The sequence below is a fragment of the Sinohyriopsis cumingii genome, chromosome 2 (genome assembly GCF_028554795.1).
Source record: "Sinohyriopsis cumingii isolate HCF-2022 chromosome 2, ASM2855479v2, whole genome shotgun sequence".
In the NCBI taxonomy this organism is placed as follows: domain Eukaryota; kingdom Metazoa; phylum Mollusca; class Bivalvia; order Unionida; family Unionidae; genus Sinohyriopsis; species Sinohyriopsis cumingii.
This window is the reverse complement of record NC_142962.1, coordinates 127,818,847-127,838,896: the sequence shown is the minus strand read 5'-3', so window position 1 is coordinate 127,838,896 and position 20,050 is coordinate 127,818,847. Positions and strand designations below refer to the sequence as shown.

At 35.2% G+C, this 20,050-nt stretch overlaps 1 protein-coding gene and 1 long non-coding RNA gene across 3 annotated transcripts in view; one reads left to right on the top strand and one right to left on the bottom strand.

Annotated features, from left to right (window-relative positions):
• The window catches only part of LOC149805795 (unconventional myosin-XV-like), a 180,016-nt gene that overhangs the window by 138,110 nt on the left and 21,856 nt on the right, over positions 1 to 20,050 (bottom strand). For both annotated transcript variants that reach the window (XM_089950497.1, XM_089950496.1), the window contains exons 9-12: positions 19,253 to 19,378; positions 15,244 to 15,321; positions 11,728 to 12,053; positions 9,575 to 9,698 (exon numbers count right to left, since the gene is read on the bottom strand). In XM_089950497.1, coding sequence (XP_089806623.1) covers positions 9,575 to 9,698; positions 11,728 to 12,053; positions 15,244 to 15,321; positions 19,253 to 19,378 — 654 coding nt within the window. The remainder of the gene's footprint in view (positions 1 to 9,574; positions 9,699 to 11,727; positions 12,054 to 15,243; positions 15,322 to 19,252; positions 19,379 to 20,050) is intronic.
• Positions 784 to 19,507, top strand: LOC149805796 (uncharacterized). The gene is made up of 3 exons (XR_016419793.1): positions 784 to 1,919; positions 7,975 to 8,139; positions 19,273 to 19,507. It is a non-coding gene; the product is annotated as an uncharacterized LOC149805796 (long non-coding RNA).

Below are 20,050 nucleotides of genomic sequence, written 5' to 3'. Positions count from 1 at the left end.
ATCAGAAATCTGAGACTGAGCATAATGATTTATTCTGGTAATCTCAGGTTCTGCATATTGGTTTGCATGTGCCACTTCAGACTGATTAACTGGCAGGACAAAATGAGAAGAATAGAGAGATTGTGGCACAGGCTCCAGGTAATGTTTTGATACTTGATTTCCCACTGGCTCAAAGTATTGACTGGGATTTGAGTAGTGTGACCCTAGACTGAAGACTCCACCAGAGTGATAAACTGATGCAGGTTCCATATTTCCATGGACAACTTTGTTAGTGTAATCTGCATGATGACTTTCAACATTCTGGTATTCACTGTATTCAAGTATTGACTCTTGCTGGGAGATCTTTCTTTTGACCTTGTCTTTTGAATTCTGGTGCATCAACCTAACCCTCTGACCTTTCATTATGTACATTGGAACTCGAGTATTTTGCATGGATTCTTGACGAGACAAGTTGCTTCCTTCCCACTGACCATCATAATGGTGTGGGTAAAGAAATGAACTTTGCCGAGATACACCTCCCCCTTCACTTGGGGTAAAGCTTTCCTTGTGAGTTTGAAGGTTTAGGTAACTAGGATACTCTCTGAAACTGTAATTGTCTGCAGACAAAGGCTTATATGCAGTTACTTCCTGGTAAATATGCGAGTCCAATGAGGGCTGGTAGGAGGCCTGGGGATCGTGTACAAAATTGGCATAGATGTTGCATGGCTGTTGAGAAGGACTGCTGGAGAAAACCCACCTGGACACATTGCTATACAATGGCAAGCAAGCCATCGTACAGTATATGAAGATGAAAACTGAAATCTTCAATAGATGAAATCCATGTCCACAACTGATACATTAAAACTGATTAATTTCACATGCTTCAATATCGTCATCCACATTTTCTTGTTTCTTTGCATCTTAAACTGCCATAATTACTGAAACTTAAAGAATGTACCAACAGTTAGCTTGTATTCCAGAAGAATGACAACTATGATCCTGTGTTAATTTTCAAACTCACATAACATTCCACTGATTTAAAACAGAAAATTTGTGATTCCTTTACAAAGATTCCAGTTTGGCTAGCTTCTACCATCCAAACATTTTCCATACACTGCATAAACTTTGGCATCCCACTTACATTTCCATGGCAATGGAAATGTCCCCATTCAACTGTGTAAATAATATTTTCCATAAGGCTATTGATAGAATGAACTTGCCAAATAATCCCAAACTATTACAAATGGTATTCAACCTGTAATAATTATGTATTAAGAATGTGTATCAACTAACGATGCATGCATAACCAGTATAATCCATCTTCCCCTTTACCACTGTGAATATCTCATTCAAACTGAGTCGTATTAATCCAACAGAATGCTGAAAAGTGACACTATCAATGGTTGATATTCACTTTCTATAACACAGCAGACGACATTTAAAGACCAAAGACATCATTCCACTGTAAATCACCTCTCCCCCATGCCAAAGCAGTCTTTTAAGACCAAAATTCAGGAAAAGCAGCCACAATGCTCCAACTTTGCCTGACTTAACACATGACCCAGAACAATAAAGATGCCTGGATTTTCATCAAGACAATAATTACATTTAAATGAGTACTGAAATAGGCAGGATACCAAGTGACAACACAATCAATCATTATGACAGAATCCTGAGATCCGGAAAGAAGACAGGCAAGGTGGTGTCTTGAAAAAGTGTACTAATGCAAATGAAACTTAAAATGAACTGAAGGAAGTTATGCAAAGTAAATTTTCTTTGGATCATCTCTTGAAGATTTGTTGTCAAATTTGCAACTGAAAATCACTGTAAAAAATGCTGTCATCAGAATTGGTTAAAGTTTGTAGTATGATAAGGCTTTCATAAACCAAACTGATCTCTGGCCAATGGATGCTGAAAACATTGGAATTTTACACTGAACTGTGAGTAAAAATTGAAATTTTTCATAGGAATGACTCTGAACTCCTTTTGATAAAAAATTTTAAAAGTGTGATTTTATATTTAGTACATGTAATGGCTGGTTGTCTGGATGCTGACACTGGTGAATAATGCAAGACTTTTAACAAATCAAGTGGTCTGATGCAGATGCTTGACCTCCGTAATCTCTATGGAAACATTCATACTGACTGTAAATGAAATGTACATAAAGAAATGCTTGACCTCTGTCATCTCTATGGATAATATGGAAACATTCATATTGATTGTAAATGAAATGTACATAAAGCGATGCTTGACTTCTGTCATCTCTATGGATAATATGGAAACATTCATATTGATTGTAAATGAAATGTACATAAAGAAATGCTTGACCTCTGTCATCTCTATGGATAATATGGAAACATTCATATTGATTGTAAATGAAATGTACACAAAGCGATGATTGACTTCTGTCACCTCTGTGGAAACATTCATATTGACTGTAAATGAAATGTACATAAAGCGATGTTTGACCTCTGTCATCTCTATGGATAATATGGAAACATTCATACTGATTGTAAATGGAATGTACATAAAGCGATGCTTGACTTCTGTCATCTCTATGGATAATATGGAAACATTCATATTGATTGTAAATGAAATGTAAACAAAGCAATGTTTGACTTCTGTTATCTCAATGGAAACATTTATATTGATTGAAAATGAAATGTACATAATGCGATTATAACTGAAATGTACATAAAGCAACTGTAAGTGACGTACACAAAACAATTTTTTATTATCAAAGACACACAGATTATCTTATGAAATTGCCATCATGTTGTTTATTATTATTTCTTTAAAGTATGATAAGACAAGGGCAATGTCACCTACAACCCTCTAAAGAAACTTAAAAGTATGTTTCTTCTTGTTGTTGTTGTTGTTGTTATAGGGTTTCACGCCATTTTTCAGCACAAGATAGGCTATACATGACGGCCAGTATTAATGGTGGAGTTGTTTCTTGAATACACCGTTTGTATGGACAGGGATTAAATGAATTCTGTCATATATAATACTAAATTTCACTCTTTGCTTAATGTTTAAAGAAAACGAGATTTAAGACCTTTCTATTAACGCTAAAAACCAGTCCACGATGACATACTTCCTATTTTAATTTATAAAAATCAAAAAAGCTTAACACCAACTATCTTGGGGTCATCCTGCTGGATAAATGTTATTTTAAGATTTTGTTTGTACCATGGCATCCTTAGGCGAGGATCTCATCCAAGTGACAGTGAATGGTGAGCTTTATTTGACTCGGGTCACTGATGATGAAAATTCGTAACAAAACCTAGCTGGAAATAGTCACAAATTTATCCATGAAGTTATTTTTGGCTGTAAAATAGCATCCTGTAAACAGGTAATTGATTATTCCACCAATTATGCCTATATCAATGATCCCAAATTGATTAGGATGTTCAGACCTTTTCCTTGTTGCTTTTACCAATGCATGTACATTATCCCAGCCAAGTTGTTTTGGATTTAAGTCTGGTTTATTTTGTTTATGCAATGTAAACATCACAGGTTAAAGCTTCTGCAATATTAGGTTACTGTCAATGTTTTGTGATTCCAGTGGAAAAACATGTACTTTTGACACTTTGTTTTCTTCCCGTATCTTATTAAGAAGTGACAATGATTTGTTTCTACAACTTATCTCAAGTCTGCTAGCAGGGTTCAACTCGGTACACTCTTTACTGGAAAGTACTTTTTTTACTTTTAGTTCCCTGTCTATGAATGTGTCACTTTTAATCATATATATAGCAGACAGAACTCAGAGATGTAGAAGGAAAACACATTGTTCTTATTATTCATCGGCAGGTTAAAAGGAATCTTGGATCAGCAATAACATGGTAAGGTGTCAATAAACCAATGTTAAATACAAATCTGCCACATAAATTTGGATCAAGGAGCCATTTTAATTCATACAAATTTCTCCCATTGAAAGAATAGATGTCTTACTCTATGATGATCAGCATTATCATATATACTTGCTTTATAAGTCGAGTCAAACTGCAAACAACAATGATTCTGATCTGCCATTATAGCATAATACACCTGCAAAAATCAGAGTCTTTGTTATTTGTTCTTACTCCTAACAAACTCATAAGTGAGTATATATAGTACATCAGCAGTGATTTATCATGGCTAACTTTATATCATGCTAATTTAATATGACAGTAATTTCTTTACCATGTCATGCATACCACAAAAGAAGTGACTGTCACATGGGAATTCAATTTGATGATGTGTCCAGACTGGTAAATATCCACGCTCCAGGCCCAATATGAAAGTAAACACTTAAGAGAATGCACAAAAACCATACAATGCTGCTGAGGCTGAATTTAAGTACTTTACATTGCAATATAGGGAAACCTGACTATTCAGGACATGAGTAACAAAAATACTGGCATCCACCTTATGATCTTGTACAAATAATCTTGGCCTATGCCTTATCATCTTGTACTAATAATTCTTGGTCTACGCCTTATGATCATGTACAAATAAATATTGGCCTATGCCTTATGATCTTGTACAAATAATTCTTGGCCTATGTCTTATGATATTGTACAAATAAATCTTGGCCTATGCCTTATGATTTTGTACAAATAATTCTTGGCCTAAGCTTTATGATCATGTACAAATAAATTTTGGCCTATGCCTTATGATCCTGTAAAAATAATTCTTGGTCTACGCCTTATGATCTTGTACAAATAAAAATATTGGCCTATACCTTATGATCTTGTACAAATAATTCTTGGCCTATGCCTTATGATATTGTACAAATAAATCTTGGCCTATGCCTTATTATTTTGTACAAATAATTCTTGGCCTAAGCTTTATGATCATGTACAAATAAATATTGGCCTATGCCTTATGATCTTGTACAAATAATTCTTGGTCTATGCCTTATGATTTGTACAAATAAATCATGGCCTATTCCTTATGATCTTGTACAAATAAATCTTGGCCTATGCCTTATGATCTTGTACAAATAATTCTTGGCCTAAACCTTATGATCTTGTACAAATAAATCTTGGCCTAAGCTTTATGATCATGTACAAATAAATCTTGGCCTATGCCTTATGATCCTGTAAAAATAATTCTTGGCCTACACTTTATGATCTTGTACAAATAAATCTTGGCCTATGCCTTATGATCTTGTACAAAAAAAATCTTGGCCTGCACCTTATGATTTTGTACAAATAATTCTTGGCCTATGCCCTATGATCCTGTACAAATAAATTTTGGCCTATGCCTTATGATCTTGCACAAATAAATCTTGGCCTATGCTTTAAGATCTTGTACAAATAAATCCTGGCCTATGCCTTATGATCTTTCACAAATAACTCTTGACCTACACTTTATGATCCTGTACAAATAAAAATCTTGGCCTACGCCTTATGATCTTGTACAAATAATTCTTGGCTTATGCCTTATAATCTTGTACAAATAAATCTTGGCCTATGCCTTATGATCTTTTACAAATAACTCTTGACCTACACTTTATGATCCTGTACAAATAAATCTTGGCCTACACTTTATGATCCTGTACAAATAACTCTTGACCTACACTTTATGATCCTGTACAAATAAATCTTGGCCTATGCATTAACACTGTGAGGATCTCTGGGTAAGTAAGTACAGTGCAAACCTAATGAAAACTTTCTGATCTGTCAGCAGGAATATGATTTATATAAAAAAAAACACTTGTACCCACACAGGAACTCTTCTGTGGTGAATTACTTGTTTGAATCAGATAGACTTTTCAACTCGAAATTAGATTTGTGTTTGTAGACCAAAATAGTTTAATGTTCCAAACGTTCAAAACCTAGAAAACTTGAAAAAATGCTACAATGATACAAATATCAGGTCATCTACTGATGCATACAAATATGCATGCCAAATTATTTTGGTCTACATCACATGGTTTTTCCTAAATTATGCAAACAAGGTCATTGCTGAAGTCTATGAAGTTCAAAAAACCTTGAACAAAATTTAAAAATTAAAAAATCAATTAAAAAAAACACGAGTAACATGAAAGTTACTTTATATGACCATCTCATGCCCAATAGTGATCAATGTCATCAATGAAGGCACCAGTATGACAAGGTTGACTGGAGATTATTCACCAATGGGTTTCAAAGGACTTGTGGTCTTAACCAAACTTACTATACAAAATGTATTAGTTCCTTTTTACATTACCATAAACTTAACATTTTTTGACCATGAAATCTACAGGAATTTACTCTAGAACAAAAGTCACTGTGCAAACCTATTTTTGAGTTGCAATAACCTGACCTTTCGCACAATATATGCAAAATCAATAAGCCTCTTCTGTACCTTATGTGCAAACATCCACAAATTTTGGTCACAGTACTTGGTCTAGAAATGAAGTTATTATGCAAAAACTATTTTTCTTCAACTGCCTTCACCTTTGACTTTTCAAACCCCAAATCAATAGGCATTTTCCTTATCCCAAAATGCATGCCACCCATAAAGTTTGGTCAAGTATGTGTTGTATAAGCTAGTATTATTGTCTAGAAACCCTTATTTTTTCTTTCAGATAGACCCTGACCTTTGACTGTTTGACCCTCAAATCAATATGTCTTTATCATCTCAAATGCAAGCTATTTAAAAAATATAATCAAGATATCTGACATACAAAGTTATTTTGAAGAAATAGTTTCCCTTCTTTCAGTGCTGGTGACCTTGACCATTGACCTTCTATAGCCCTAAACTGGGATGTTTCCTCTTTGTCCCAAATGCAAGCTACCTACAAGTTTGATACTAGTACAGAAACTAAATAGGGAACTAACTAATGGACATCATACACTGGATACACTTCACTTTGTGGTGGGCAAAAATAAATTGCCATAATGATCTGAAAATCTTTCCAGGGTTTATTCCAAACTGCTAAAAAAAAATAGACTTATAGTAATAAAGTAGAGGTACCTCATGGTCACTAACAACTCTCAGATTTGTTTATTTTAAGCAACCTAACAGGTAACTAAAGCAAAATCACCATGTAGTCTATCCAATGAAATATCATTGGCTCCATGTGATTATAATGTCTAACTAGAACTTAACCCAGTCTATGTGATTTTATTTTATCTAACTAAAACTTGGCTCTACGTAATTATGATACCAGTATGCTTAATCTAACTAGAATTTAATTGGGTCCTAGTGATATTTTTGGTTTTATTTAACTATTAATTGGTTCCATGTGATTATAATTTGCCCTGTAACCAGAACATTGACTTTAAAACTGAATCTTGTCTATCACATAGAAGTTTCTAAAAGTAATGAGTCACAAAATGGTCTAAATTCATAAGAAGAAATGTACTAGGCAATAAATGTATTATGTTTTCAGATGATATATATATATATATATATATATATATATATATATATATATATATATATATATATATATATATATATATATATATATATATACTGGTGGTTATATTGTCAAATTTAGTTTAGTCAACAGCATGCTAGCCCCTTTTCCAACACAAATGTGTCCAATCAGCAGCAAGTAAGCCTCTCAGTTCCAACAACTGTTTTCAATCAACAGCAAGTTACATGTAGCCTCTTTTCTAGCACAATTTAGTTTATTCAGCAGCAAGATAGCCTCTTTTCTAACACAATTTAGTTTATTCAGAGACATGCTAGCCTCTTTCCTAACACAACTTATCTAGCAGCATGTCAGTCCCTTTTCTAACAAATTTTGGTTCAATCTGCAGAATGTTAGCCCATTTTCTAACACAGTTTAATTCAATGAACAATGGACATGAATCCCATTACATGATGTAATAGCACTACCATGTAAACTGTGTCCAAGTATATGGAAACCTCAGTATATGGCAGTCCCTTTTATGAGACAGATATGGACCTCATTACATGATGTAATAATAATATGTAGGGGGCTGGGGTTGGGGGGGAATTTTTAATTATATAATGCTTAATTTATGCTATTACACTGCCTTCCTTTTCCAGGACTCTAATCTCCTGTCCAAGCTAATTATTCCCTCCTCAGATCAGTACTGAAGGACCAGAATAAACAAAACAAGATCCCAGTCTAATCTGTCAGTCACAGACAACATGATGGCCTCAACAAATCTGGAAGAGAAAACTACATCACTTATCCATATGGTAGGAAAGGTAACTACTTCAAGCTGTTAGAAGGCTGATTCACTTATTCTGCCATCACTATAGGGCCCAATTTAAAAAAATGCCTTCACTCTGATGCGCCAATCCACAGGAAGCTACTGGCAAGCTTTTTCACATACCCCCAATGGCTGAGCCCATGACTCAAATCCACATGGACAGAGGTGAGATGGCAGTGATCAATAAAAGCAAGTGATTTAGACCATTCAGCCACCTGGGACACCTTTTAATACTTATATCTATTGAGCTGCGATAGCTATAATATAACTGCATGAAAATTCATCATTCCATCATCAAAATACATAATAGTGCATGCAGTGTATTCAACAATATACACAGTTCTCTTGTCTTAATACACTCAGATAACTTTTGAGCCTGCTTGTAATGCAAAGGCAGGCATGGATTCCATTTTTGTTTTACAGAAAAGGTGAACAAAAGCTGCTATTTTTTGAACATTCAGAAACTGCAATTGGAATTGGTCACCAAAACCTTGGAAATTTGGAACTGTATATATGTTGTAGGAGTTTATTTAAGAAAAATATTTTTTCAATCAACAATACAAAATGCAATGAAATATTGACCAATAAAAATGCTGGTAAATGGCTATTTGTGGCAAAACTGTATCAAATAAATACCAATTAAAGCCTTGTAATATGAAATCTGTCTTTCAATTTAATTTTATCAAAGGGTTTCAGTAACTCATCATAAATCTGATCAGCCCTCATGTTTTACAATGTGAGTTAACCGTGATGGCAATGCCCACAACTGCTTATGTGAGAACTGAATGAAATGTTTACTCAACGGTTAAGCTTTCATCAGGAACATAATATTTACCAAAAAAATGTTTTCCTCGTCAACGCACCCTCATTTATACTGTGGTCGATGATTATGAACTCCGTTGATTGCGAATAACCAAGGGAGAGGTGTAATACAAAATAATTCAGCAGGCAAATACAAACAGTACAAAGCCAAATATTTTTTTTTCTCTTCCTGCAATTACATAACTTATCTCCAATACTATCAGTTGCATGGTACGTCTCATTATTTGCACAAGAATGCTCTGAAAGCTGAAGACTTGCTATTTTCAAAAACATAGGATCCACAGATTGGCAATGAATTTATGTACTTTGAAAGCTGCTGTGAAAATCTCATTCATGAGTTCATAATGGCAATGAGAGTTCATAATGGCAACTAAATTAATTATCAGTAATTCCTCAGCCAGAATAAAAGATGGAATGGACTGTCTTCAAAAGTGTAGCAACAGTTAACACTTAAAGCATACATCTTTCTTAGATCTTTTATGACCGTGAGCAATGTAGAGGATGAATTTCCTTGTTAATCGTATAAAAATAGGGAAATTAAAGAATCTTAATATCATTGAATAAAAAAATCTGAACACGGTTTTGGGGAAGATGTTGGAGATGCTAACCTTAGTGGCCCCTATCCTGTACATGTTTGCATACTCTGATCCAGTGGTCTTCAGGATCATTACACACACGTCAGTTGGCAAATGATTGATATGAATCTTCTGGCCCAATAATAGAAACCGGTATCTGTAAATGGACAAACAGGAATTTTTTTATTGATACGTGTCCAATAAATTGCACTGAATAAACAGAATCCATTACTGACAGACATCATCTGTTTTTATATTTTAAAATAAAATTGTTAAAAAATGGGAAAACTTTTTAAAACAAAATATTGTGAACATTATTAACTTTCAGTTCAAAATGCCTCCACATCCTTTCAGTCATTACTAGATCCCCCAGCAAACGCTCCAGAGGCCTAGTGGTTAGAGTGCCCACCTCGGATGCAAGCGGTTGTGGGTTCAAACCCTGGCCAAGTAATATAAAAGACTTAAAAAATGGTACTAACAGCTACTTCACTAGACACTCAACATTAAGAGGTTAGTGTTAGGACTAGTCAGCCTGGTGTCAGAATAATGTGACTGGGTGGGACATAATGCTACATGTCTGTGGCATGATGCCCCAGTGCAGGACATCACTATAAACTGCCACTGCAGACAACTTAGTAATATGACTGAAAATGTTTTAAAGCTACATTACAACCCCAAATCACACACACACACAGATCCCCCAGCAGATGGGAGGATATGCCTCCACACACACACACACACACACACATCCCCCAGCAGATGGGAGGATATGCCTTCACATACACACAGATCCCACAGCAGATGGATGGATATGCCTCCACATACACACGGATCCCCCAGCAGATGGATGGATATGCCTCCACATACACACGGATCCCCCAGCAGATGGGAGGATATGCCTGCACACACACAGGGATCCCCCAGCATATGGGAGGATATGCCTCCACATACACACAGAGATCCCCCAGCATATGGGAGGATATGCCTCCACATACACACAGATCCCCCAGCAGAAGGGAGGATATGCCTCCACATACACACAGATCCCCAGCAGAAGGGAGGATATGCCTCCACATACACACACACACAGATCCCCCAGCAGATGGGAGGATGTGCCTCCACATACACACAGATCCCCCAGCAGATGGGAGGATATGCCTGCACACACACACAGATCCCCCAGCATATGAGAGGATATGCCTCCACACACACACACAGATCCCCCAGCAGATGGGAGGATATGCATCCACATACATACAGATCCCCCAGCAGATGGGAAGATATGCCTCCACATACACATGGATCCCCCAGCAGATGGGAGGATATGCCTGCACACACACAGGGATTCCCCAGCATATGGGATGATATGCCTCAACATACACACACAGATCCCCAGCAGATGGGAGGTTATGCCTGCACACACACAGGAATCCCCCAGCATATGGGAGGATATGCCTCCACATACACATATAGATCCCCCAGCATATGGGAGGATATGCCTCCACATACACACACACACAGAGATCCCCCAGCAGATGGGAGGATGTGCCTCCACATACACACAGATCCCCCAGCAGATGGGAGGATATGCCTGCATACACACACAGATCCCCCAGCATATGGGAGGATATGCCTCCACATATGCACAGATCCCCCCGTAGATGGGAGGATATGCCTCCACATACACACAGATCCCCCAGCAGATGGGAGGATATGCCTTGACATCCTTTCAGCCATCACTTTCTAATTATTAACTTTCACATTCATTTTGTCACAATAACTTTGTTGTTATTTAAACTGAAAGGAGGTTCTTGGTGAAAATGAATTGTACAAGAAAATAATAAAATTCAAACATTCTCAATTTAGCTTAAATGACCTTCAGCTATCTCTTGTTATAATGCAGTGATGGAGTCCATATCAAGGGGGATGATATGCTTTGGTGACAAATGTGGAAGGATTGCTTTAACTGCACACTTTCTCAATAACTCCAACAAAGATTATTACGGAACCAAAGTACCAATAAGTGCATCTTTAGGTGATAATTGTAATATTTACCAAGTGTCAAGGCAATCCATATAAATCTGGAGTAGAAGCCAATGAGATTGTTCCATATGGATGGTCATGGTGATTATTATAACAACTCTATCTAGAGGTGGTGGTGTGATAAGATGTAAGTAAAAGAATACCTATCAATAAATCTGGGGAACTTGACTCGAACTGGGAATCCCAGTTTGCGGATGCGTATGGTTTCCAGCATGCCAGTATATCGAAGTTGGTCCAGAACAACTTCCGCTTCAAACGTCATTGCAGCCTTGTGGATGTTGGGCTTGATACATCGGATGAAAAATGGGTTACAGCGAGACATGGTATCAATGAGGGACAGCAAAGACTCACTGAAGCTGGCTGCCACTGTCGGTGTTCGTGGCTTGACAGTTACATATCGACCTGTGGTTTTACTAAGAGTCCTTGTAATGTTACGATCTCTCATGTCTTTGAACATTTGAGCCAGCAGCTGGAAATGTAAAGACAAGAAGCATAATGTTTGCATAGCAAATTCAAATGTATTCAAAGTATCACAAGAAGCTTAATAATATCCAGAAAGAAAATAGGAACTATCATGTGGTTTAAGTCATTATAATGGTCTGGTATGTCTAGAAACATATACAAATGATAAACTTAAAGTAAAACGTAACAAATTGTCACCACTGCTGGAAAACTGAACGGGTTTGTCTCTCTTTCTACAAATATAGGCTTTGCAAAAATCATTAATATTTTTTCTCTTACTTTTCCTGGAGATTTGCAGACCAGAAAAAGTGGCTATTTGCATTAAACTGAAAACAAAATATTCAGAGTTCAGGCTCCAGGCTTTTGCAGAGGATGAATAACGCAAACACTTGATTCAATATGTTCCAACAAGGCCACTTGCACTAAAAATTCACATCTTTTCATTCAAAATTGACCTTTCCCAGAAAATGTAACACTGAATATAATTTTTTTATATACTGTGTGCAAGTTAGTGCCTGACACAAAGGTAATCTTGGTAATCTGAATTTATAACTAATGTACTAGCTTTCATCATAAATGTAGAAAAATGAAGGTAATATATAAGAAACTCAATGTTATGATGTTTGCTGTGGAACCTCAAGATAGAGACTTGTAATAAAGGGCTGTAACTCTTCTATATAATGTTTTGTAAGACTGGGAACCAAGTTAATTCAAGGTCAAGTTCAATTCATTCTGATTCAACACCTTGTTTAATGTCTTTGGTTTTAACTTTCCAAACTTTCAGAAGACTTTCATTCTGTAATGCTATTTGGATGGGCCGATGACAAAATATCAAACCAGCTTGTAAGCTGTATCTTGACAGTGTATAGTAGAAGTCATGCACAAACACTATTTACAAATGAACCAATTCCTAAATCCACATCATAATTAAAAATGCATGAAGATGTATTTGCCTGGTTGTAAACAGAATCAGCTGATGATAAGACTTTGCTTTAGTGATCCATGGTAAATAAAACAGTGTGCATCAGTGATCCATAGTAAATAAGACAGTGTGCTTCAGTGATCCATGGCAAATAAGATAGTGTGCTTTAGTGATCCATGACAAATAAGATAGTGTTTCAGTAATCCATGGAAAATAAGACAGTGTGCTTTAGCGATCCATGGTAAATAAAACAGTGTGCCTCAGTGATCCATGGTAAATAAAACAGTGTGCTTTAGTGATCCGTGGTAAAGAAGATGGTGTGCTTCAGTGATCCATGGTAAATAAAACAGTGTGCTTTTCAGTGATCCATGATAAATAAGAGTGGGTTTGAATAATCCATGTTAAATAAGACAGTGTGCTTCAGTGATCCATGGTAAATAAGACAGTGTGCTTTAGTAATGTTTAGTAGATAAGACCACGTGAATCAATGATCTATGGTATATAAGAATGCACTTCAATGATCCACTGTAAAAAAGACAATGTGCTTCAATGATCCATGGCAGTGATCTATGGTAAATAAGAGAGTGTACTATAGTGATCCATGGTAAAAAAGAAAGTGTGCTTCATTGATTCATGGTAAATAAGTGTGGTTCAGCGATGTATTGCAAATAAGTGTGAATCAGTGATCTATGGTAAATAAGCCACTTTGTTTCAATGATGCATGGTTAATAGGACAATGTATTTCAGTGATCCATGGTAAATAAGACAAATAATGCATGGCAAAAAAAAAAGGACAATGCACTTCAATGATCCATGTCAAATAAGACAGTGTGCTTCAGTGATCCATGTCAAATAAGACAGTGTGCTTCTGTGGTCCATGTTAAATAAAACAGTGTGCTTCAATGATGTATAGTAAATAAGACAGTATAAGTCAATGACACATGGTACATAAAATAATACCCTTCAATGATCTGTGGTAAATTTCCTTTTCAAATACTGATATATAGGTTTCAGTTACTTTATTGGTTGCTTTGTTTATACACAAGTTATCTCCCCCTAACATCCATTTTAAACAGAAAGCCAGTCAAAATGACAAGGCAACCTAGCATCTATTTTAAACAGAAAGCCAGTCAAAAAATAAGGCAACATAACACCTATTTTAAACAGAAAGTCAGTCAAAATGACAAGGCAACCTAGCAGATTTTTTAAACAGATAGCCAGTCAAAATGACAAAACATCTATTTTAAACAGAAAGCCAGCCAAAATTACAAGGTCACCTACCATCTATTTTAAACAGAAAGCCAGTCAAAATGACAAGGCAACCTAGCATCTATTTTAAACAGAAAGTCAGTCAAAATAACAAGACAAACTAACATCTATGTTAGACAGAAAGCCATTCGAAATGACAAGACAACCTAGGATCTAAATGAAATAGAAAGCCAGTCAAAATGACAAGGCAACCAAGCAGCTATCTTAAACAGAAAGCCTGTCAAAATGACAAGGCAACTGAACATCTAAATGAAATAGAAAGCCAGTCAAAATGACAAGGCAACCTAGCATCTATTTTAAACAGAAAGCCAGTCAAAATGACAAGACAACCTAACATATATTTTAAACAGAAAGCCAGTCAAAATGACAAGGCAACCTAGCATCTAAATGAAACAGAAAGCCAGTCTAAATTTCAAGGCAACCTAGCATCCATTTTAAACAGAAAGCCAGTCAAAATGACAAGGCAACCTAGGAACTAAATGAAACAGAAAGCCAGTCAAAATGACAAGGCAACCTAGCATCTATTTTAAACAGAAAGCCAGTCAAAATGACAAGGCAACCTAACATCTATTTTAAACAGAAAGCCAGTCAAAATGACAAGGCAACCTAGCATCTAAATGAAACAGAAAGCCAGTCTAAATTTCAAGGCAACCTAGCATCTATTTTAAACAGAAAGCCAGTCAAAATGACAAGGCAACCTAACATCTATTTTAAACAGAAAGTCAGTCAAAATGACAAGGCACCCTAACATCAATTTTAAACAGAAAGTCAGTCAAAATGACAAGGCAACCTAGCATCTATTTTAAACAGAAAGCCAGTCAAAATGACAAGGCAACCTAACATCTATTTTAAACATAAAGCCAGTGAAAGTGACAAGGCAACCTGGCATCTAAAGGAAACAGAAAGCCTGTCAAAATGACATGGCAACCTAGCATCTAAAGGAAACAGAAAGCCAGTCAAAATTGCAAGACAACCTAGCATTTATTTTAAACAGAAAGCCATTTACCTTGTTTCTGCTCTCACAGAGCAACTCAACTACATCACTGCGTAAAGTATCCTTGTTTTTCTCTAGAAAATGTTGAACCTGCAATTAAAGAAAAGAAAATAATGATAATCTGTTGATATAAAGTTATCTATCAATTGTGCAAAGTTTCACAGAGCATGCAGAGATTCTGTTAGGATTGTATCTAAAGGGGATGTCCCCATCCACTTGTCTCCAAATTATGGAGAGAATATGAGCAGTAGGAAATGATGATCCTTCAATATTTATCTAACCTTTCTTCCTGATCCACTCTGTTCAGGCTATACTGAAATCGAAATTCTTAGAAGATGTCTCCTCTAGTTGTATAAGCCTTATTGATTGTTTCTGAGCTGAATCTGTTCCTTATGCATATAAGAATAATGATCTGTATTGAGAATCTCCTTTCACAATCTGTTCCTTATGCATGTAAGAATACTGATCTGTGTTGAGAATCCCCTTTCACAATCTGTTGTCTGAAGGGGCATATACATTGCTACCTGATCAAACTTATTCTTTATGGTTGTTATGTGCAATTTTCCACAGGTATCATCTTGCTATTTCTGCTTCAACAGAAGATTTTTCACTAACTTAAACTCTGCCAAAGTTTCATTTTCTTCAGTCAGTGCTTTACTGACTACTATGCATGATAAGTTATCTGTTCCAAAATGCTGTATTGGGGTTTTAAGTCCATCAATGACAAAGTCTGCTTGGTCAGACACAGGTATTTTCATCAATTAAATGCAATGCATCCTAACCTTTTAATTTCTTTTTTATTTTTATTTATTCAACTTATCTTAAAATTAACAAGTGCTATATAGTTCTGTAGCATGAGATCCCTCAGTGCTGAATTGATTGAGAAAAATTTAAATTGCACTCTGTTGTTTGAAAGCTTTTGTATTCTTTGCAATCTCAGCCATATTTGATGCCAGATCAGAATGGGGATCTCTGTAATGGACTCAAACATGTGCAAAATTGTTTTTTTAAATGTTTTAAAAGAGGTTTTATTTATTTTGTAAAGACATATATTTCACATAAAAATATATATTTTTATATTTAGCATGTGCAATTACATCAGCCATGCATGAGGTGGAAAATGCAGAAATATAAAAAATTCAACTCAAATGAATGTATTTATACAAATTTAATTATTCCCACAGTCATGAAATGATATGAAACTTTCTAAACTTTTCCTTACTAGATAAGTTGAAATCTGAAAATTTTCTCTTGTTTCATTCATGTGGGCTATGTTAGCTTTAAGGAAAATGGCAGAATTCAATTACGGTCACTACTGATCAATGGGCATGGATGCAGTGTCTGATCAATGGGCATGGATGCAGTGTCTGATCAATGGGCATGGATGCAATGTTGAATATGATGTATAAAATTAATATTTAAAATTGTACAGTACACGTAGTGTCAACAAATTTTATTTCAAATCTGCAAGAAATGTATTTAAAATAAAATTTGTATTATTACAACATATCATGACACCAGATCAACTGCAGAATCTAAACACATCCTACAGTACAGCACATGACAACAGTGACACTTTAATTGCAGCAACAATTTACAAGGTTGAAAATTTTGATTTTACAAATATTATAAGAAAAATAGGGCAAACAAGGAGTTAAATGTGGCTTTACTTCATTACACATGTATATTCTTTATGAATTAAAGAAACTGTTCACAGATGAAATAATCTAGATATTGATTTGCTGACAATGCAAATAATACAACTTAATGTATCAACAACATCAGAACTTACTTGTGTTATGGAAAAAATATCTCTCTATAGCTGCATTATTCACATTGCTATGACAAAGTAACTGCTATTAATCTGCATGGAAACAAAATCCCATATCACAGAAAACAACTGATATAAACGAAATGTCTGTAAACACAGCAGTTGCTACATGGAACCAGTCAACATATATTCATCACTTATCCTTGACTCTATGCAGTACAAACGTTTGGTAACCGTTTCCGTAAGGCAATTGGTACATACCCTATCAAGGACTAATTCAATACTCACTATATTTAGATATAGACAGGTTAACAAGGAAAAGTGCAATGAAAAGAATATTGATACTGATCTGCAAACATGTAGAAACCATATTTTATGTTCTATGTACTTTGATCTTTTACCCCTTGAATCAACAGTGATCAGCCTATGATCATGTGTAGTCTACTTGTGACGTCTGATGAAAATTTTGCCCAGGAGTCTTGACTTGCCATACAGAAAGGAAAATCACATTTTTTCCGTAGTGACCTTGACTTTACAATTCAGAGTAAAAGATCACAGTAATCTAATGTAATGTTGTGGAAATCACCTTGGACAGACAGTTAAAAAGACTGTAACACGATAGACCTGAATGGATGCTTGGATCAAATGACAACACAATGTGATGAAAGATGAAAATTTATAAAATGAATTAATATATATATATATATATATATATATATATATATATATATATATATATATATATATATATATATATATACACACACACACACTACCAATACAGTGATTCTTTCACACTCCAAACATACGTCTCATTCAAATCTAAACATTCACAGACTGATAAACTAAAAATGATTCATGTATTCTCATGTGTGACTAAGATTCAAATAATCTTATGTAACCTCATGTAATGAAAGTGAGATCAACTAATCATGTAATGAAAATGAGATTCAACTAATCTCATGGAATGAAAATAAGATTCAAATAATCTTCTGTGATGAAAGTGAGTTTCAAATAATCTTATGGAATGAAAATAAAGATTCAAATAATCTTATGGAATGAAAATGAGATTCACATGATCTTATGTAATCAAAATTGCTCAAATGTAACAAAATCAACTGAAACAAACATGACTAAATCATTTGTACAGCCATATGATTCATAAATATTTGTGAAACTTGCAAAAGTGTCCACTGACAAACCACACAGCTCTCCTGAATTCTTGAGTTGGCCCTACACACCCTTCATGGATCTACCATGCGCACAAATTTACAAACTTGCAGTTTTGTCTTTGTATGGCCTTGATGGTTACATCATCTTCCATATCGACACACAGACTGCCAGACAGATAACATGAGATACCCGCACACACATATGCAACGACAGCACACAGTTCTCCTAAACTGGGTTGGCACACTTGTATTGGCTATGCCCAACCTTCACGGATCCACCATGCGCAAAGCATATGTATAGACATATATACAGACAGCTCTAAACAGCTACAGACAGCCCTAAACAGCTTCAGACAGCCCTAAACAGCTAAAATGAAACCAAACTGGTCATAATAATAGGTTTGGAATTAAAATCTATAGATACATGCTACTAAATTAAACTCTAATAGCAACTTGTAATTCAAAAGTTCACAACGTTTCAAATCTGCATAGTAGTAAAGGTATCATTTCATGATATGACCTTAAAATCTTAATACGCTTCATACATAAAATAAAATACAAATGTAGCAATTACCCCTATGGCTGGAGAACATAAATGGAAAAAGTTCACTCCCTGACAAGATCCAAAGACCAGTGTGTCAGTTAGAAACAGAACTTGCCTTAAATCCACAGGAGAGTGAGTATCAGGGTAAAATACCTGTGCTTACCATGCTTTTAGTAACTCTCGCCACAAGCGATCTATGATGAGATACATGCTAGTTCAGTTGCTTACCTAGAAAAACAATTATCCACCCTAGGTAACATTGTACGCATGTACGATGAAAATGATCAAATAATTTTAAGGCGAAACCAAGTTATTTCTTGCCTTATTCTGTGACAAAGACATACAGACATCACTATCCCAACAAGATTAAAAAATGTATCAATTTGGACACTGATCTATTAACTCACTCAAGTATTATACTGATAACAAAGCTACAAGATTTGAAATATACAATTTTGATGACTTCAGTGAATAACTGTCTAATCCTTAGAGCTCCCATTATATCTGGGTTTGTACATTAAAGTAGCTACTTACACTGTATTTGATTTTTCCAGCATAATGCCTCACAAAAAATTCAGGATCAGACATCCGGGGCTTCCCGTACAAACCATTGTCACCATGATGGAAGTGGCACTTCTCCAAAAAGGATGAATCAGATGCCTGTAGATGCATGAAAAAAATGATGAATCTGATGCCTGGAGATCCATGAAAAAAAGGATGAATCAAATGCCTGGAGATGCATGAAATACATTTAAAGGACAAGTTTTGAGATAAACAATAGTAAAGGAGGACAGGAATTATGTATACTTTACCGCCACTGCATCAATAAACTATTATCAATTAAAGCAAGAGCTAATAAATGCTTACTATATTATACAATATATGACTCTTTCAAACATATTGTTTAAAGTTAATCTGCAAAGTAATTATAAAACATTGCCTTTTGAATTTGAACTACTATTTTAAAAAGGAAAGTCCTTTATATCATATTAAATGGAATACTAAAAAGATTACATCAGCATACATCTTGGAAAGTGTCCTTTTTACCGATAACCACCATTAGAAAAACTTACAAGTGGTTGAAGCTACTGGACAGTTTGAAAAATCTATTATGAAATCTACTAGTTAATCTCACTATTTCAACAGCCTCAATCTCTCTACAATAAAAAGTCACTAAATTGATTCTTACATAAGTAATTCCATGTATAATTTACATAGTTAATCTCACTATTTCAACAGCCTCAATCTCTCTACAATAAAAAGTCACTAAATTGATTCTTACAGAAGTAATTCCATGTATAATTTACATAGTTAATCTCACTATTTCAACAG